Consider the following 18,880-nt stretch of genomic DNA (forward strand, 5'->3'; position numbering starts at 1 on the left):
AGCCCTGTTTGCAGTGTTGGGTAAAGTAGTGGTTGAGTGTGATTGTATATGTTGTTCAACACTAGTTAGAGGCCGATGCTGAAAAAGGCAAAAGCAAAAATTAAATTTCGAGTGTGTAATTAAATTGTAGCCATAATGTGCCCAACTGGAAAACAATAGCTGTTCCAGTTATACGTGAAAAACGTTACGTTAAAAAACTAGGACACTCGCACCACTAGCCAGCGAGCAAGCGAGCGAGTTCCGCCCTCAACTTACCCCATAAGAAAAAAAATCGATTTTGTGATAGTGATAACAGAGCGAGGCAGTGGCCGTTGCTTTTCTGTATTCAATTCGGACACTAAATACGAGAAACGGGGCCCATCATGAATTTGGATTTTGCTCGAGTGTGTGGCAAGCACAACCTCATCTACGAGGCATACTACAAACAGGTAACGAGTCCGCTGCAATTTCGTGTGTGGCGGGTCAATTTTGCAACCCCCTATTGATTTTTTTTCGGCTTGCGCTTGTGCCCAATTTCTTGATTTTTGTAGATTGACCCGAAGGGCACGGGTGCCATTGAGGCGATGACGGCGGCAAAGTTTTTGAAAAAGTCTGGCCTCAGCGATGTGGTGCTCAGTCGTATTTGGGATCTGTCCGATCCGAATGGCAAGGGATTCCTGGACAAGCCTGGCTTCTTTGTGGCCCTCAAGCTAGTCTCACTGTCGCAAGCGGGCCAGGTGGCCAACATGAACAACATCTACATGGATACAGTCAATCCACCAAAAGTGGTAAGAGTCAATTGGCCAGTGGCCGAAGCCGATTACACACCCACATCCACAAAAAATAACTGTGTCAACCACTTTGTCAGGGTGAAATACCAAAGGCGATACCTTCGCGCATACAATCGGTGCCAGTTGCTGGTCCCGGCGCCGGGGCCGCCAGTGGTGACTGGACCATCAGTGTCATCGATCGGCTTAAGTATGAGCAGCTGTTTGAATCGCTGAATCCAAGCAACGGCATGCTGCCTGGTAACAAGGTCAAGGGTGTACTGATGGACTCCAAGCTGCCGATGAATATACTGGGCACTATTTGGGATCTGGCCGATCAGGACAAGGATGGCAATTTGGACAAGCATGAGTTTATTGTGGCCATGCATCTCGTCTATCAGACACTTCAGAAGCGCACAGTTCCCAGTGTGCTACCGCCAGAGCTGCGCAAAGCGCCTAAGCCCGCCATGCCACCGCCACCGCAGCCAGCGGCAGGTTCTGGTGTTGGCGCGGCAATGCCGCGAGCACCCAGTGGCGAGGGTTTCGGCGATGGTGGCTTTGTGGCCAACTTTCCAAAAGATATTGCACCGCCGGCAGCCATACCACCACTTCCCGTTGCTGTGCCGCCCATGACGCGCATTCCACCGGTTGGCGCAGTCAGCTCACAGCCGCTGATACAAACTGAGCCACTGATACCAATTGGTGCGCCACCATCGGTAACAGCCAATGCAGATTGGGTGGTTAGCACTGTGGAGCTCTTACGATTCGAAGAGATATTCCGGCAGTCGGATTTGGACAAGGATGGCCTGGTTTCCGGTCTCGAGGTGAAAGACATATTCATTAAATCGGGTATACCACAACGCAGCCTTGCAGATATCTGGTTAGTTATTAAAATTAAACTATGATTAAGATTATGATCCTAGATTGTGGATACGTTTGACTAGATACAAGGCTGACTAATTTTATTTAAATGCATCACTTAACAGGGCACTTTGCGACACCAATCAATCGGGCAAACTGACCGTGGAGCAGTTTGCTTTGGCCATGTGGCTTGTTGAACGCAAGCAGCGCGGTGTGGATCCGCCACAAGTGCTCACTGCCAATATGGTGCCGCCTTCGATGCGTGCAACCGTCTCTGGTGTCGATATGCAGCCGCAGGAAACGAAGCCAACTTACTCGAATCCCGAACTGGAGATGATATCAAAGGAGATCGAAGAGCTGGCCAAAGAGCGACGCGCTCTTGAAACGGAAATCGCACAAAAGGAGGCCGATGTGCGTATCAAGAATGGGGAAGTGCGCAGCTTGCAGGTTCGTATTGCATATAGACCACAATGTACCTAGTTATTTGCAATGGTTTGGTGCGATTCTTGCAGAGCGAATTGGACACGTTGACGGCAACACTGAAGCAGCTGGAAAATCAGCGGGGCGAGGCACAGAAGCGTCTGGATGATCTGCAGGCTCAAGTAGTTATAATTGCATGATATTGGTCTAGATTTTGCTTAAATTGCTTTTATTTTGGGTTTAACTGCTGCTGTTAACTTTTAATTTAACTTTGACTTGGGTTTAATTTTAATTTGATTTCCATTTCCCTTTTCTATTTATTATGTTCCCCATTGTTAACCCAAATTGGTACGCAATTATTATTCCAAACACAAATTACTCATACTAAACTGGTGAATGCACATAAATAAAACTATATACGTTCGTTAAGGTTACCCAAAATCTGGCCGTGTTGGCCAACGTAAGTCTTGACATAACCCACACCAATGTTCAGGTTTGTTTATTATGTATTTTTCTTTACATTGTCTGTGTTTGTATGTTTTCGTTCATTCGTGTTATGTGTTAATGGTTGTTTATTGATTGTGCTATAAAACAATTTAAGGGATTTCGCATCTTAATCAGCTTATTGTCTATATTATTGTAGGTCAACAAGATACGCGATCAGTGCCACATGCAGGAGGAAACCATCAACGAGCAGGAGGGCGAACTGAATGCTAAGCGCTCGGAACTGCAGAAGCTCAAAGATGAGGAGTCGGCACTGCAAAAGGAATACGATGACAACAATGGCGAACTATCTAAGCTCACCAGACATCTGCAAAGTACGCAACTGCAGATTAGCTCCGTAAGTGTACAATACTCGTATATTTATAAACATTAACATATTCATTTGTATCGGAAATTACAGGTGCGCTCCATGGTTACGCAGCTAATGGAAACGCAACGTCAGATGACCGATGCGCTACTTATTTGTCGCGCCGCCATGGAGACTCAAAATGCTGAACTAGTCTCCGAATACCAGCTGAAGATTGAGCCCGACTTTGATGATGCGCGCAAAACGTTGCAAAAGGAAATCGAAATACCCACAGATGATCCATTTGGAGAGAATAACAGCGGTGCCGCCAACAAGGCAACCAATGGCTTTGACAACGATCCCTTCCGTGGGCAGGTCAGCAAACCTTCTCCTGTCATCAGCAGTGGCTTTGACGATAGCTTCAATATGAGCTCTGGCTTTGACAGCGGCTTCGATGCATTTGGCCAGAGCAACACAAGCGGCTTTGGGCAAACGCAACGCGATCCATTTGGTGCTGATGCATTTGGTGCTAACAAGTCCAATGCTATAACGCCGGAGGTAGGCTCACTTTAAATGATTTGTAAATATAAATGGCTCTATATGCATAAATATTGCAGCCTGGCAAAGATGACTTTGGCAGCGATCCCTTTGCGGCGCTGCACGCGCCCACTGGCCAGGGTCAGGTGCTTAGTCCCAATGCCCAGCGTTCAGGCCCACCACCAAGACCGGAGTCACCTAGTCCAGCTTTGCCCCCAAAGAAATCGAAGGTGCCGCCTCCCAGACCAGCCCCACCTCGCGCAACACAGGTATAATATTTGTGAGAACTATTTGATCGGATATATTTAGCTAATATCTCCATAATTTGTAGCCATCGAGTGGTTTCGGCACCAGCGGTGCCGGCGGCGGAGGATTTGCTGATTTTGACGACTTTGACAATAAGGTTGGTAGCAAGTTAAATGTACATTGGGATCGGTGGTAATGCATGTACACCGCACAACAGCATTAACCATTATTTTGTTACTTAGATTAGTTAAAACGATCACAGCTGTAAATTTTCTTGTTTGCATTAACATAGCTATATATATATAGTATAATTTTTACTTATTATTAATATCGTTATTAATTATTTTAACTAACCCATCTTTGAAATTGTTGTAGTTGTGTTAATTTCGATTTGCTAAAACCCACTTTAATAAACTAATCTGATGCACCTGTTTATTAAGTAGAACTTTTAATTTTTTATCGATAAATCATATATGAATTCAACGGCTTTTTGATTTGGCCAACAATGTAAGAGGTAGTTGACCCTTATCCACATTGCGTTAACTCTGCTGCCCGTACGAAACTAACTATTTGCTTTCATCTCTTGCAATTCTCTACTTTCAGTGAACATCTTAATAACTATCATATTTCAATAAATGCATATAAATATATATAGATATATATATATATATATATATATATATAAACATAATATAACATAATTAATATAATAATACTAACACACAACACACACATACTCAGTCAAAAATTGAGCCTAGCAACATGAAGAAAACAAATTTTAAGCGTACAAAAATTAGTTGCATATTTATAATCATTACATATATACTACATATATCAGAGTTCGATTCGGCAGCCTATTCGTATTCGTATTGCACACAGGCCGTTACTCGCAATTTCATGCCTAATTATTAGATAAATGTACTAAATCGAATTCGAGAACTTTAAATCAATTGAAATCAAGTCAAGAAAATGCCCCAAAGAAAACGTTATGTCGTGTTTAATGTAGTCAAAGAAGAAAATTTAAATTTAATGAGCGTCACTTTTTGAAATGTTGTGCAATAATTGTATTTAACTTATTATATAATTACAAGCATTTCATCATTGAGATTGCGTTTCGCAATTTCGTCGTTTCGTTTAATGACCAATCAATCATATTATCATATTACATATTTCTTAAATAAATAAGTGCACGCCGAAATGATTAGTTTGGAAGAATTGCTGGTCTCAAAGTGAATGATAGAATGATATATGTTTAACTCAAATAAGGAATTTAAATGCAAATTGTTGTTGTTTCTGCATATGATACTAAAGTTTATAACAATTTTACATATATAATTGCTGATCCACATCTAAATAGGCGCATTTACAACTATGATCCACTTACATGCAGAAATACATAAATAGTTCGAATTTCCTTGGCATGTAGCTTCCAAAATTGCTTTACCGTCTATTGACTAATTTTACAGAAACAGAAGTTACATTGAACTCGAACTCGTATTGCTTTCCAACTTGAGCTATGGAATGAACTATCCAACCGTCGGTTAGAATCAAATTATTAATACCTTAAAGACAATGCCATCGACTAGGAAAGTGGGAGCTTAGCGAGAATTCGAAATGGATCGAAAAACGTTTGCTTATTAGTAGGTAATCGTCCCTATTGATAAACTAGTCCTTCACAGAACTATTGTTTGTATGTTATGGAGCAATTATCCGATATTTGTTTGAATCACATACATATATATACATGGTTATATATACTACTTACATACACACCACAAAACTGTTCAGATACCGAAACATAAAGCTTCCCGTGCATTGATTTTAATGTTTAATACATACATACTTATAATACATATAATGGGAACCCTAATAATGTGTAACAAAAAAAGTTCTGCATTAATTAAAACAAAAACCAAAAACAAGAAAAATATCTATGTTCGACATCATTAATAATAATAATACATATAACAAGTGAGTTATAATAAATTAAATATAGCCATAACGATAATAAAGAAACATTTTTGTCGCATCCGGTTAAATCATCTTTGTTTTACGCGTGAGCTCCACCTCCCTCCCTCTCACTCTCGCTGCCTCTCTCTTTCTCTCCACAGCAGCTAATCCAGTGTATAAATAAATAAAACAAAGCTTTATTTTTTTGGTTTATCGTAAATTCAAATCCCTAATATCTAGTATATTTGTATATATGAATATTTTATTTATTTTATACTTCATCTTTTTTTAAATTAATTTGTTTTACATTTATTTTTATTTCTCCCACATACACACACATATATGTTTTTTTTTTTACTTATTTCACCCATTCGACACAGCTACAAAACATTCCAATCAGTAACCCAAACACGACCACGCCCATACCAGCGCTAAACGCCACGCTGCTCGATAGCTTTTCGCTGTTTGATGATCCTCAGAAACAAAGCCAGAGTCAGAGTAAGGCAGTAGCCAGCACAAGCACTCCAACACTGCCACTGAACCCACAGACTTCATCGCCATTGACATTGACATCAGCATCTTCAACTGCATCCGTATCCGCATCAACTGTGACAGCAATCAGCACAAATAACAATGATTTGTCGCGTTCCAATACACCGCTGCAGACACAGGCAACAACAATTGGAACAGGCACAGGAACGGGCATTTTTGATGCATTTGGAAGCACGAAGGCAGCAACTCCTGTGCCAGCGATTATAAAAGGACCCACGGACTTCAAGGATGATCCATTCAAGGATTATCGCTATGAAGATCCATTCAATATTAAAGATCCCTTTTCAGATGAAGATGCAGACACGACAACATCAGGTGCTAGCAAAAAGACCTTTGCCGAGGACTTTAGCTCTGAGGGTAGGATTTAAAGAATTAAGGAAATTGCATGTGGTAATTAATAAATGTATTCCACTTGCAGATGAGCTAGCAGCCAGACCCTTTAATAACAATAATAAATCAAAGACCGCAACGCCGCTGGATAGCCAATTGATGCAACAATTCGATGGCTTCAACTTGAATGCCAGCCCAGCGATGTCCCATCACTCAAACGCATCGATTCCAAAGCAATCGCTGGATGCATTCGCCGACTTTGATGATTTTGCGCCCAGCAAGGTCGTAACAGCAACTGATACCACAATTACTCAATCCTCAAGGAAACCGCCTAGCAATGCAAATGTTAACAAACTCAATGATTCCTTTTTCAAAGCATTTAATGACAACTTCAATGACAACAACCTTGACTCGATTAAAAATAAACCGCAAGAACAACTAAGCACTATATCGCAATCGGCCGCTTTTGATGCTTTCGCCGTAACCGGTGGAGGCAGCAGCTCGGCAACGGAATCCAAGCTCTTTGATGCTTTTAATGACAACTTTGAGGATAGCTTTGGACACAAAAAGCAGGCGAATTCAACGACTCTAGATAATAATTTTGCTAAATTTGATGCCTTCGATGCTCACAACTTTTCGAATAATTTTGGCAACTCATTCGATGACAGCAATGCCAACAAGAGCAAGAGCAAACACAATGGTGGCGGCACTACCGGCGGCAAGGAGAGAAAGGAACCGCTGGCCAAGATAACTGATAAGTTTGAAGCGGACTATTCGAAGGCGGAAAGCTATGATGCCGATTTGGAGGAGGCGCTTAAGCGTAGCATGCTCGACAACTAATTTAACCCATCAATGCAGTAGGAACAATAGAATTAATGTGATGATGCACACTAACAATCTCTAAATAACGATGTGCATGTCCACATAACCCAGCTGTTGATTGTATATCTTGTATAATGCTCCCTTTAAAGTAATTTTCCAAATTGTAAAATATTTGCTTTCCAATCATTATATTTAGTTGATGTGTTTTGTGCTCCATGGTGACTACCATATGACAATAGTCATCATATTTTTAATATTCCATTGATTGTCTAAGGCGAAAGCAAACCCCGAAATGCTGGTATTATATTCATTATTATTATTATTTCATATTTAATAGTTGTATATGTAATCACCTACTCGTTAACGTGATTATAATATCTCGATTACACATGTACCAAAACTCTATGAATAAACCAAGATGAATACATTAAACTTTTTGCTCACCAATATCAAGACCAATGATGTACTTGTTGTTCTTTAGCATTCGGAAGATTTGAATTGCTGTCTTTAAACTCTTGTTCAATGTCACATTTATGAATTCGAAAAGTGTGGGCTTAAACATAGTTGTACCTTTCACATATTTGGTACAAGCGTACCAAAAAACGGATTATTTATTTATTCGATGGTGCTTTGCATGTTTGCTAAATAACTAGTATTTTTATTTTAAATATACAATTAAAATGTAATAACGATATCCGAACAGAATATGTAATTCTTACATACTGATTGAAAATGGTACTTTTATTTTGTATGTTGGTGCACACAAATTTCTTTCAGTGCCAAATGTGATCTCAGATCTAAGCTCTGGCGTCTCTCCCACTCCCACTTTTTGTCATTTGGTGAGTGCTGCTCGCGCTAATTCGTTACGTTTCGTTTTTAGTCACGTTTCCGAGTTCACAGCGAGCGGTCATAGAAACAAAACTTGTTGCCCCTTATATTATATGTAAGTTGCATATTGGATGCGCAAAATCCCTAACAGACATATTTATATAAATATGTATGTATGTGTGTGTGTGTATACATAGAGGTGACTCCGCTAAATTATATACTACTACTGTGTATTTGCTTTGTTCTCACGCCAGTCGAACAGACACCCATACATATGAGCATAATAAAAACAACAAATCGCCGGCAATGTTAATGGCAAGATCTGGCTGTATTTTTCCTATTAGTTTGCGTACTTTGTGTGTGTGTGTGTAAGTCTGGCCCCACACTAATTAAATATATATATTGTGTGTGCCGCGCTCTGTCGCTCTGTGTAGATGTATCTATGTATATGCAGTTATATTATGTCGGCCATATATATATATATATATGTGTGCGTGTGTGTGTGCATGTATATATGCATACAGATAACATGCCTGCCCATCGCATGTGTAGCTGTTTGCTAGATTTGTTCAGGTGAATGCATGTGTGTCCATGTGTCCATGTATAACATAGAAGTGCTGATATCGGCTTATCATTTACCTTTGGGTTATCTGTTATTGTTATTGTTGTGCGGGCATGGGCACATCTAGGACTGAACGACGCCCATTGAGTGGCACACTGAATCCCAATTACTTGAGGTATGAGCTAAAATTCTAGCGATCTAAATGGTATTTACAACGTGTTGGCATCATAACTTGAAATTTTGAAATCTAATTAACGTGTTTAAAATCTAATCACTTAGCTGAAGCCATGTCGAAGCCAGCACTTTACTATGCCACACTGAGCCCACCCTCGCGCGCCGTTATGCTGACGGCCAAGGCGATTGGACTTGAACTTGAACTGCGGTAAGAGCAACCCCAGCATCAGCCACTCACAATGCATTTAGCCAATTAACAACAACACCAATTTTTGTAGCCCAATTAACCTACTGAAAGGTGAACATCTGACGCCCGAGTTTTTGAAATTGAATCCACAGCACACCATTCCCACGTTGATCGATGGTGATGCTAGCATCCCAGATTCGCATGCCATATGCGCATATCTTGTTGACAAATATGGCAAGGGGAAGGAGTCGCTGTATCCCAAGGATTTGGTAAAGCGCGCCCATGTCGATGCTCGCCTTCATTTGGATTCGGGTCATCTGTTTGCGCGTTTGCGTTTTCTATATGAGCCTGTTCTCTACTTTGGGTCCACTGACTGCTCCATCGATAAGATTGCCTATGTTCAGAAGTGCTATGAAATTCTGGAGGGTTTCCTTAAGGATCAGGCATACTTGTGCGGCGATGAGCTGACCATAGCTGACCTCTGCTGTGTGGCCACCTTGTCATCCGGAAATGATGTCGCTCCCATTGATGAGTTCAAGTTTCCCAAGGTGCACGCCTGGCTAAAGAAACTGGCCGAGCTGCCTTATTACAAGGAGACTAACGAAGAAGGAGCCGAGGAGTTGAAGGCACTCTTCAAGGCCAAACTGGCCGAGAATCGCTCCGCCAAGTAGTAACAAATACCACTAATCAATTCATACATATTATATACTACACATATAAATACACAATGCCCAACAGAGATGTACACAAGAGCGGTGCTTGAATAAAGTTAAGTTTTACGAAAATCCAATGATTTCCTCTTTTATGTGATTGTTTTGATGTACAAATACAACACAGGTCCTTTTTATATATATATATTATCATGTCTTTATTACATACAATGCACGTACACTTTATCCCTTATTATATTATGTCGTGTTATTACATCGATTTTTACATACTACACATTGTAATTATACTCTTATTTTACAATTAGCAACAATAATCTTAAAGGTACATAACGGAAACGGAAATCGCCCTGGGATGGACCGAAACGGCTAAAAGGCAGATCGGTGCTTGGTTGGGAGCTTCTCGCGTAGCGGCTCGGCTTGCATTTAAATAGGGTTTGGCTATTTTCATAATGCAATGCAATCAAAGCGCTTTGTACATATTTCGAGGTATGTACGTATTGTGAGACGGGGGAAAATTGTTCGCTGGTTGTAGTATAACAGTGAGTAAAATACATGTGATGCTTTCAAACATATTCTACATATATAAAATATAAATATAATGAACTGGTATCACGGAACCAAAGTATTATAAGCTATATCTACAGAATGAAAAATACAAATTCGTGTGAAATCCATCAGAAACCGCAGTTTCGTCCCCACTAGAAAGCCGCCTTTCCGTAACGTGCACAGGTCTAGGCTAGGCAGGGCAGGGCTCTTTGCGTGAGGGCGGGCAAGCAATGAGAACGCCAACCGGCGCTTGTTGGGAATGAAAAGTCAATGAACGGCACTTCAGTTGCCTACAATGCGTATAAAATATAAATGGGTAAACAGGCTATCACGACGCACGCTCATGCACAACAGCACCACACCAACACAACACTCTATTACATAAAGTGCTTATGTATGTGTGTGTGTGCGCCTTGTCTCAGTTCCTAATCTCGACGCAGCAAGAAGCGCTTAATGCTCTCCGGCAGTGGAAGTCGCGCAATAGCGCCTGCTGCGATGTGCTCCAGTATGACATTACGACAAGCGCTTTGCAAGGACAGAACTAAATGGAAAATTAAAATAAACATTAACATATTAAGTTGAGTAGTTGGATGCAACATCAATACTTACTGCCCTCCAACTGGATAATGCGTATTTGCTTTGTTGTGCCATAAACATCGATAACAACGTATAGGGGTGACCTATTTAATGGTATTTCCTTTGAGACAGGGCCCTTGTCCACGCCATTAATGATAAAGTGCAATTCACCCTTGGACGCATCAGTCTCTGTGGGCACATATATAATGCCAATGCGCGAGCCCCTGTCAGTGAGCAGAATATCTGAGTTGCCATTGTCCATCGCGGGTCGCAGAAGTCTCTTCGGTAATAAACCGCGCGGCGTTCGCACATGCGTCGCATCGCCCAGAAGATTACCTGCGAGGATTGAGTCATTTCAATGCTCTTCAAGGAAAAGTCTATTGTGATGTGATACTCACGATGTGGAGGTTCATTTGGAATGGGCTCCACACTATCTCCGCACTGTTCCTGTCGTTGATTCATCTCAAATTTAGAGATTGGATATATCCAGCTATTGCCCAAATTGGCCAAGTCGGGTAAGGCAAAATGTGGCAGTCCTTCGCTGCGCTTACCAATAATATTCGGTGTGAGCTCCGTCAGACCCAGTCGCATGTGTCCCGACCAGCCTCGCTCGATTTTCTCAATCTCAACTAGGAAAATTTCACCAGGTGCCTGAAACATTGCATCACCTTAATCAATTTGCTAATTGGAGCTTCGCCTGGTCACATTTACATACATATATGTGCATATATGGATATATTCGTATGCATACAGACATACATATATATAGTTTGTTTAATGCAATTGAAACTTACCAGTGGTCGCTCGGAGAATGTGAGTGCGTCCGCGAAGCTGGTGCGGCGAAAGGCGACTGTTGCATCGTCTTCTAAGCGTATGTTGGAGCCGTGGTATTGATGAAACCGAAAGAGCTGACGTTCCCACGCACCACCAGCACCATTTGTGGAGAGTTTCGCATCATTCATGATGTCTGCGGCATCGAACTGTTCTCTGTCCGCCTCATTATTGCCGGCAAAGTCGGCTAGATGCGGCGCCTGCTGGTTGGCATCAATGGCATCCATGTTTTGTTGTATTATTTACTTCTACCATATGTATTTTTTATTTGTGTAATTTTTTAGTTGACCAGAGTTTGACGTGCGACAGTGTTGCTTAACGTCAGAACTGATGTCATTTAGTGTTGGCAAACGCTCAATTTTGCTTTTGACGTAACATCGCACAGCTGATTGCAGCGGCACGCACTCATTAAAAATAAAAGAAGGTAATTTACAAAAATTCGTGAATATTGAAAGAAAATCTGTATAAGAAAAATAATTGACAGATGCGTATACCAGGAGCACTGTTTGCGGCACGCGGTCGTGCGCCACAGAACGAGAAGGAGGTGCCGTTCCAGGAGATATTGCCACTGCGACTGAAAAACACAGTCAGTGGCAAGGCGGATTCCGGTTCGGATGTGGCATGCCTGCAGGAGATGGGCGTGCTCTTTGCCTGCCTTAAGGATAACGAGTTCGTGGAGAAGTATTGCAACAAGGAAATCAATCAGTTCCAGAAATGCTACAAATTCTACATGGACCGCAAGTTCGAGGCTAAAAAGACCGTTAACCAGGGCGTCGTGCAACCCGGCAACAATCTCAACTACAAACAGTTGAACAAATACATGAGACGTTTTCCAAATCCAAATTAGACTGGTTGACATTCTAGAGTACCTTTTGCATTGTTGAGCCACTTAATAAAATATGTTTCTATTTACATAATGTTTAAAACGTATCTATTTATAGTCGGATTCAGTAAACGACGTCCGCATCGCCAAGTCCGGCGGAGGATTGGCTCACTGGCGATGGCTGGCTAAGTACAAAGTCTGTCATATTTCGCGTGCGTGCGACACGCAAATTGTGAAACTGTGAATGCTGTTGCTGATGCTGATGCTGCTGCTCGTACAGCTCTGAGATGAGCGCCTGCTTCTCACAGACCAGCAGCTCGGCGTCATTGGCTGCATAGGACTTGAAGTTAAGGTGCTGCAAGGACTTGCGGGGCAGCGCGAGATTAATGTGAAGCGGATAGCCGCCATGCTCCCAGGTGTCTGTCAGTAAATCCAAACTGCGATTGGCTTCCAGAACGCGTGCTCGCTGATAGTTCAATCTTTCCTGCTGCAGCTCCGACCATTGTTCCTGGAGCACAGACAAGCGTTAACAAAATATATCTATTTATATAATTTGGTACTTACAAATCGTGTGCCTAGTCGTCCAAAATACTTGATCTGCTCCTGAACGTTGAGCACCTGCTGCATGTAAAAATCACGCGCCTTTTCCACTCCATCCAGTCCGAACAGCAAAAGTTCTCGTTGCTCCTCCAGCTGCTTCAGTCGCTTCAGCATGTTGTAGTCAATACCATGCTGCAATGTGTGTCTCCTTGACTCCCGCCGCTTGTTGTTAGCCTTCTTGAGTGGCAAGGCCAGCGTTAAGCCGCTTAGAGCATAGTCCGTTGCCGATGTCGAGGAAGAACCGCCATCCGCTGAGCCGCGATGCTCAAATTGCTCGCGTGCCGTCTTCAAACTCTTCTGTTTGAGACTCTCGCTGTGCATCAGACTGAGCTGCCAGTTCTGCAGCGCGTTGCGTATGTCCGCCTTGGCCAGCGGCGGGGCGGTTGCCGACTGGCGCGGTGGTTTAGGTGGTGGCGTAGGCGTCCCATACTCGACATCCGGTTCCAGCTCGGGACTTACTGATGGCGGCGTGCTCAGTGTCAGCTGTGAACGTGGACGCACCTTGGCTGTGGGTGCACTGATCTCCAGATTCAGACTAAGCAGCTGTGGTGCCGATGGCGGTCGAGGCGGCTTGCTCGGCTTATCATGAACTGGCATCAGATTTTGTGTTTGCTGCTGATTGCGCAACAAGCAGAGCTTCAGCCCAGCACAGAAACGGTCAAACGACAAAAGTCCACTGGGCGGCGTCACACGATGCAGTGAATCCAGCACGCCCTGCGGCAGCCCCTTGGAGCCATCATCCTGCCAGCCCTTCTCAATATCCGTATAACGCACATATCCACTATGCTTATCGTCCAGTATATCGAACAGCTTCTTCATGGAGAGCACAAACTGTTTGGGCAGCGCGTCCAGCGAGCTGAGGCTGCCGCTCTTGTTGCAGCTGCCGTTGGAGAGCATCTTCTCTTTCTTCTTATAAATCTCAGATGTTTGCTTAGAAATTAACAAAATGGAAAGTGTGCATACATTAAATTGATGATATCAAAGATTTCGCCCACATTCTGTGCGCTCAATACATATTTTGGATATATCCATTTGCATAAATACCACAACGAAAGACTTTGGCAACAAACTCGCAACTAGCGCGCAAGAACAAAGATGGGAAACTTATGCTAATTAATTCTTAATTAATATACATATTCAAGATATGTAATATTTTCGCAATTAATTTTCATTACACAACAGAAAACGAAAAAAAAAAAAACTATAAACATAAAATTTGGCATACTAACAAACCAAATTCCATGTTAATATTCCAATCTAATCGCATATGAATAAATAAATATATTTTTCGTGAAATTCGATTGCAACTATTCTAAAAAATACGTTGCTTTTTTTATTTGAATCAACATAAAATAAACACATTTAAAAAGTATTCAAGAAGGTTAAAGTTTTAGTATAATGGCATAGCAAAGCTTGCAATTGCTTAATCTTTGTTTATAAACAAAGATTTGAGCAATTTGTTCTTTTAATTACTCACTTGCAGCGCGAACTGTTGATGCGGAAACCCGATTCTATGGCAGCCTTTTGAGGCCGTTCGTCAAGGCTTTGTTTGCCTGCCTTGGCTTGGCTTGGCTTGTCTTGTCTTGGCTTGCACAACTTTTTCGCAGCAACAATGTTTATATTATTGTGGCTATGTAATGCAGCGCACTGTTAGTCGTCTCAAAGAGCGGCACAACACCCAAACCCAACCGACTGGTTGGGAAGACTGCAGAGACCAAACAGCGCACGCATGCGCAACTGGTTGAGTGGCTGGCGGGACAGGTTTTGATTTTCCTACATCATACACACATACACTCACAGACGAACACACACAGATACACAAAATACCAATACAAGAACGCGTGCCGTAGCCTAGCTGAAGCTGGAGCATCGTGAGTATCTGTAGCTGAATCCCCAAGCATAAAATACACAGTGGTACAATTATAGCATAAAATATTTATTAGTAGAAATTCAATGCGATTCGCCTGGTATTCAGTCAAGGAAAGCTAATTGCTCACTTTAACACACATACAAACATATATATATGTTAATATATATGTGTGCATTTGTATTCATGCTTTTTATGTAGTCATTTTTTTTGTTTGATTTTATTTTTGTTGTTGTTGCAAGAAATGCAAACTCTGCGCGTTCCTTTTTGGCGGAACGCTAGAATGAGCATTTCATGCCCCACTCTTGCCTCGCTCTAAATACTATGATTAAAGTTTAAATATTTTTTGTTTTTTTTTATAAGTCAGCCACCGACTTTCGGCGCACGTATTTGGCAAAGTAATCCGGACGCCAGCACTTGCAGCTGCCGGGTATCAAGAACCAGTCGTAGTAGAGCCGCACCTGGAAGCAGCCCAGCTCGTCATGACCATCGCAATGTGCATCGGCCGGCGCATGCTGGCTGCCAGCAGCATTTAGTGCATTGGTGCTGCCATCGGAGGCGTTGGCCACGCCCGCTCGCTTCTGCAGATACTGCTGGTAGGCCTGGAAGTCCTGCACGGATGGTGCTTGTGTCGTCGTGCTGCTGCTCGGCACTGTGTCCTCCGCATTTGGATAGAAGATCTCCGCCACCAGCAGGCTAACCCAGCGCGGCGAGGACAAACAACCGCCGTCCAGGTAATGACAGCGCGCCTGGATGCAGCGAGTCACCTCCACCGTCTGGGTGAAGTAGCCCTCGTAGGGTATCTGTACCACATAGCGCCAGGCGCCCTGATAGTTCTTGGCGAACACTGGCGTCGCATACTCCACCTTGGCTGGACACGGTGTCGGTGGTCCCTCATAGCGGATTGGGCCAACTTCCTCGCGACGCTCCGCTGTTTGAGCAGCGGCCACAGCGGGACTGGTGTCACCCTGAATGGCGCGGTACAGTGTGCAGAATCTGCCAATTAAATAAATCAATATTAACATAAATCCCGTATGGATTCGAAAGGTTTACATTGCTAAATCCCGAATGGATTAGAAAGATATACACTGATAGAAATCAGGATTAGAAACTGACTCGAGTTTTTTGGAAAATGTGATTCTTATCAATAATTAATTTTGTTAATCCACAATTTGCACTTACACTCCGCCGCCATCACAGAATTTGCGAGGCTTGCGTTCCTCGGTGGCGCGTCGCTGCTCTTGGTGCTGCTGCTGGTGCTGATGCTCCTCATCCAGGGCGGGATCAAAGTAGCTGTATTCATTCGATTGGACGCCATCGGGCAGGCTGCGTGTGACGCGCGTGGCATAGTGCCGATCGATGTTATTGTTGTCCAGCTGTTCCACAGGCTCGTCGCGTATGATTTGCGTTACCTTGGGCAGCGTGTCGTCTGCCTTCAGCACGGGCAGCGTTTTGGACAGAAACTTCAAAGTCTGATTGCGTATCAGCTCACTGAGGGCATGGAATTAAGATATTGGAGTTTCAGCCGGATGATTGGCAGGCAATATTAACTTACAAGGGATATGGCTCGCCGAGCACATTTTGACCAAGAGGATTTCTTGGTATTTGGCCCTTATTCAGATCACCGCAAATATTGTGCACGGACACCGCCGACTTCTTGCCCGCAGCCACATCCTTGCAGTCGGCATTGATGAAGGTGTAGGGCGGTGGACGCACACGGGGCGGCACTGCATTCGGTGACTCCACAAACGCATAGTAGCCCTCTGGTGGCTCCTCGCCGTAGTCTGTCTGCGCCTGTGCCGCCGACGGCGATGGCGAGTGTGGCAACTGTTGCGACGTCGCCAGCTGCGAGAGCAGCAAAAAGCTGAGTATTTTCTAAAAATAACAGAAAATAAAAACAAGTTTAACATTAATAGTGTTATTTACATCCATTTCATTTTTTTAATGGACATAAAGAACGGTGATAGCATAAATCAAATTAATTGCTAGCGCTGTGACGTCTCTGAATGGACAGCATTGTGGTTTTGAATGTGGCATTGGCCGCAGCCCAATGGGCACAAAGACGCGCTCTCAGCTAGCTGGCTTGTTGGCGAAAGCGCGAAAGTTGTTCGACCTGCGGCGCCGTTTGCAGGCATCAAAATAAACAAACCTAAACAACACAGCAATAACAAGAACAACAACAGCAACAACAAAAACAACAGCCAGCAGCAATAACAGCCACAACGAATGGCACTGACCGGAGAGTGTTACTTTTGCATCTTAATCTCATTATCGGGTACTTGAGGAAGAAGAAAAACTTTCCCTGAAATTCTGTCTGCCACTTGGTATTTTTTATTTATTTTTTATTTATTTTAATGAAATCAAAAGTTTCAAAATGGTTTGAGGTTTTCCACAGATTTAGAGTGTGTGATGGGTCGGGGATTCAGGTCAAGTGGCGGACTACTCGAAATTGTGGGCGTTTCGAGAGCGCGACTTTTCCAAGTCGCATTATTTTTCCCCTCTCCCAGTTGTAATTAGGCCAGCACTTTTGAAAGAAATTTCTCAGACTCCAGCTGCGAGAGTTTCGGCCATGGCTCAGCAATTTCAGTTTGGATGCGGGTGCTTGTGGTGCTTTGCATCTCGATCGTGACATGATTCACCGCACAATTTTCGGAATTCCAAAACAGCGAAATTGGGTCAGTCGCAGCTAGTGTTGATTTTTTGTTTTCTTTTTATTTATTCTAATGAGGCAACGCTTCGCGTGAAACCCGTTCTGCTCTCATTTTCGAAATGTGTACCCTTTATTGCTCAGATTGCTCATATATATATATATATATATATATATATATATATATATATATATATATATATATATATATATATATATATATATATATATATACATTTTTTTCAGTTTATGGGACGTTTGCAATTGCTGTCTAATTGCAGCTACTGCTGACCGCATTTACCGCGACCTAACAACTGCAACTACTACTATGTCTGTATCTGGGCGATGCTATTACTGTATCTGCAAAGTTAATGACTATATATTTAAAGCAGAATAAATACAAAGCACCGCTGGACAACGGGGCCAGAATTTGTCGTTAGTTTATGCGTGAGTGTGTGCTTTTAAATTGTTCTAAATACGCGAGGCAGGTAACGGGAAAGTTGCTCCATGCCAGGCTAAAATTATACACACACAAACACACCCAACAGGCGCACACAGAGTGTGTGTGTGTGTGTGTGTAGCAAAGCCGACTGGCTCGCCGCTTCAATTCATTAGCATGTCTATATATGTATATCACACATTCATACATACATATGCTGATGCTCCAGAATTTGTGCTAACAGTAAATGCCTGGACGCAGTGCAAAACAAAAGACTTAAGCAACAAACTAGCTGTTAGCTAAACATTTAAACATTTGTGCTTACCACCAGTAGACGATAATCCATGTTGGCACCAAACTCCAAAACGGCCAACTTTAATAGCTCTTCACTAGTCTCACCAGAATTGACCTTTATTCCAAACGATTCGTGCGTTTCACAGAACTCGACGCGGCAAGTGCAGTAACTGAACTAAGTCTCTGGATGCGCAAGCAGCAGACATTGAACCTCTGTTTTTAAAGTTGCCCAACAGCAAGAGAAAAATAGTGAGAGAGAGAGAGAGAAAGAGAGGCTGAGAGAGAGAGAGAGCGCAAGAGTCGAGTGGCCATGGCCATGACCACAGAAAGTGTAAAGAAAGCTTTGCCAATGAGTTCTGCAGAAGCCCGAGTCAAGTTCGAAGTCACCTGTGCGACAATTATTGTTGCATGCTTTTAGGATCAACAATAAAACTCGAATAACAAGTATGTTGACCCCCAATAAAAAGAGAAGCAACTTACATTTTAAAGAAATGAATTATACATGCCATTCAATTCTCTGCTAAATGAGCTCATCAATAGCCCGATTTAAAAGGCGCCAAAGATTTCTTCGGAATGAGCTT

At 42.7% G+C, this 18,880-nt stretch overlaps 6 protein-coding genes across 11 annotated transcripts; 3 read left to right on the forward strand and 3 right to left on the reverse strand.

Annotated features, from left to right (window-relative positions):
- Positions 1–112: 112 nt before the first annotated feature.
- LOC6559770 (epidermal growth factor receptor substrate 15-like 1) lies at positions 113–7,701 on the forward strand. Of its 5 annotated transcripts, none has more exons than XM_001986717.2 (12): positions 113–428; positions 531–767; positions 848–1,626; positions 1,733–2,054; positions 2,120–2,209; positions 2,458–2,520; positions 2,671–2,868; positions 2,932–3,375; positions 3,435–3,623; positions 3,686–3,757; positions 5,931–6,459; positions 6,521–7,701. In XM_001986717.2, the coding sequence occupies exons 1-12, from the start codon at positions 363–365 to the stop codon at positions 7,270–7,272; spliced, it is 3,741 nt and encodes a 1,246-aa protein (XP_001986753.1). In that variant the 5' UTR covers positions 113–362; the 3' UTR covers positions 7,273–7,701. The 5 variants fall into 5 exon arrangements, with proteins under 5 accessions (XP_001986753.1, XP_032591347.1, XP_032591346.1 ...); XM_032735456.1 differs by having other exon boundaries at positions 6,216–6,459; XM_032735455.2 differs by lacking the exon at positions 2,458–2,520.
- Positions 7,702–8,121: 420 nt separating this feature from the next.
- LOC6559727 (glutathione S-transferase 1) lies at positions 8,122–9,790 on the forward strand. Of its 2 annotated transcripts, none has more exons than XM_001986718.3 (3): positions 8,122–8,197; positions 8,924–9,026; positions 9,097–9,790. In XM_001986718.3, the coding sequence occupies exons 2-3, from the start codon at positions 8,932–8,934 to the stop codon at positions 9,674–9,676; spliced, it is 675 nt and encodes a 224-aa protein (XP_001986754.1). In that variant the 5' UTR covers positions 8,122–8,197; positions 8,924–8,931; the 3' UTR covers positions 9,677–9,790. The 2 variants fall into 2 exon arrangements, with proteins under 2 accessions (XP_001986754.1, XP_032590302.1); XM_032734411.2 differs by lacking the exon at positions 8,122–8,197 and adding an exon at positions 8,776–8,849.
- Positions 9,791–9,853: 63 nt separating this feature from the next.
- Positions 9,854–12,053, reverse strand: LOC6559508 (neuralized-like protein 2). Its single transcript, XM_001986719.3, has 4 exons — positions 11,593–12,053; positions 11,197–11,449; positions 10,832–11,134; positions 9,854–10,763 (listed from the first exon to the last, which is right to left on the reverse strand). The coding sequence occupies exons 1-4, from the start codon at positions 11,854–11,856 to the stop codon at positions 10,648–10,650; spliced, it is 936 nt and encodes a 311-aa protein (XP_001986755.1). The 5' UTR covers positions 11,857–12,053; the 3' UTR covers positions 9,854–10,647.
- Positions 12,054–12,113: 60 nt separating this feature from the next.
- LOC6559509 lies at positions 12,114–12,546 on the forward strand. Its single transcript, XM_001986720.3, has one exon. The coding sequence runs from the start codon at positions 12,114–12,116 to the stop codon at positions 12,474–12,476; it is 363 nt and encodes a 120-aa protein (XP_001986756.1). The 3' UTR covers positions 12,477–12,546.
- Positions 12,547–12,576: 30 nt separating this feature from the next.
- LOC6560323 (suppressor APC domain-containing protein 2) lies at positions 12,577–13,949 on the reverse strand. The gene is made up of 4 exons (XM_032743592.1): positions 13,644–13,949; positions 13,537–13,553; positions 13,017–13,506; positions 12,577–12,960 (listed from the first exon to the last, which is right to left on the reverse strand). The coding sequence occupies exons 1-4, from the start codon at positions 13,947–13,949 to the stop codon at positions 12,577–12,579; spliced, it is 1,197 nt and encodes a 398-aa protein (XP_032599483.1).
- Positions 13,950–15,231: 1,282 nt separating this feature from the next.
- Positions 15,232–18,458, reverse strand: LOC6560324. The gene is made up of 4 exons (XM_001986722.3): positions 18,331–18,458; positions 16,475–16,794; positions 16,102–16,410; positions 15,232–15,915 (listed from the first exon to the last, which is right to left on the reverse strand). Exons 1-4 carry the CDS (start codon positions 18,349–18,351, stop codon positions 15,276–15,278), a joined length of 1,290 nt encoding a protein of 429 aa, XP_001986758.1. The 5' UTR covers positions 18,352–18,458; the 3' UTR covers positions 15,232–15,275.
- Between the last annotated feature and the right edge of the window lie 422 nt (positions 18,459–18,880).

The sequence above is a fragment of the Drosophila grimshawi genome, unplaced genomic scaffold (genome assembly GCF_018153295.1).
Source record: "Drosophila grimshawi isolate 15287-2541.00 unplaced genomic scaffold, ASM1815329v1 contig_1367, whole genome shotgun sequence".
Lineage (NCBI taxonomy): Eukaryota > Metazoa > Arthropoda > Insecta > Diptera > Drosophilidae > Drosophila > Drosophila grimshawi.

Excerpts from the sequence above, each read along its gene's own strand:
- LOC6559508 (XM_001986719.3), bottom strand. The coding sequence starts at position 11,856 with ATGGATGCCATTGATGCCAACCAGCAGGCGCCGCATCTAGCCGACTTT. Across the intron at positions 11,450-11,592 it reads CATTCTCCGAGCGACCACTG|GCACCTGGTGAAATTTTCCT; the intron begins GTAAGTTTCAAT and ends GCAATGTTTCAG. Across the intron at positions 10,764-10,831 it reads CATTATCCAGTTGGAGGGCA|TTCTGTCCTTGCAAAGCGCT; the intron begins GTAAGTATTGAT and ends TTTTCCATTTAG.
- LOC6560323 (XM_032743592.1), bottom strand. The coding sequence starts at position 13,949 with ATGCTCTCCAACGGCAGCTGCAACAAGAGCGGCAGCCTCAGCTCGCTG. Across the intron at positions 12,961-13,016 it reads GACGACTAGGCACACGATTT|GAACAATGGTCGGAGCTGCA; the intron begins GTAAGTACCAAA and ends TCTGTGCTCCAG.
- LOC6559770 (XM_001986717.2), top strand. The coding sequence starts at position 363 with ATGAATTTGGATTTTGCTCGAGTGTGTGGCAAGCACAACCTCATCTAC. Across the intron at positions 2,055-2,119 it reads GGGAAGTGCGCAGCTTGCAG|AGCGAATTGGACACGTTGAC; the intron begins GTTCGTATTGCA and ends CGATTCTTGCAG. Across the intron at positions 2,210-2,457 it reads TGGATGATCTGCAGGCTCAA|GTTACCCAAAATCTGGCCGT; the intron begins GTAGTTATAATT and ends ACGTTCGTTAAG.
- LOC6560324 (XM_001986722.3), bottom strand. The coding sequence starts at position 18,351 with ATGGATTATCGTCTACTGGTG. Across the intron at positions 16,795-18,330 it reads TGGATTATCGTCTACTGGTG|AAAATACTCAGCTTTTTGCT; the intron begins GTAAGCACAAAT and ends TGTTATTTTTAG. Across the intron at positions 15,916-16,101 it reads TTCTGTGATGGCGGCGGAGT|ATTCTGCACACTGTACCGCG; the intron begins GTAAGTGCAAAT and ends TTTAATTGGCAG.
- LOC6559509 (XM_001986720.3), top strand. The coding sequence starts at position 12,114 with ATGCGTATACCAGGAGCACTGTTTGCGGCACGCGGTCGTGCGCCACAG.
- LOC6559727 (XM_001986718.3), top strand. The coding sequence starts at position 8,932 with ATGTCGAAGCCAGCACTTTACTATGCCACACTGAGCCCACCCTCGCGC. Across the intron at positions 9,027-9,096 it reads GGACTTGAACTTGAACTGCG|CCCAATTAACCTACTGAAAG; the intron begins GTAAGAGCAACC and ends CAATTTTTGTAG.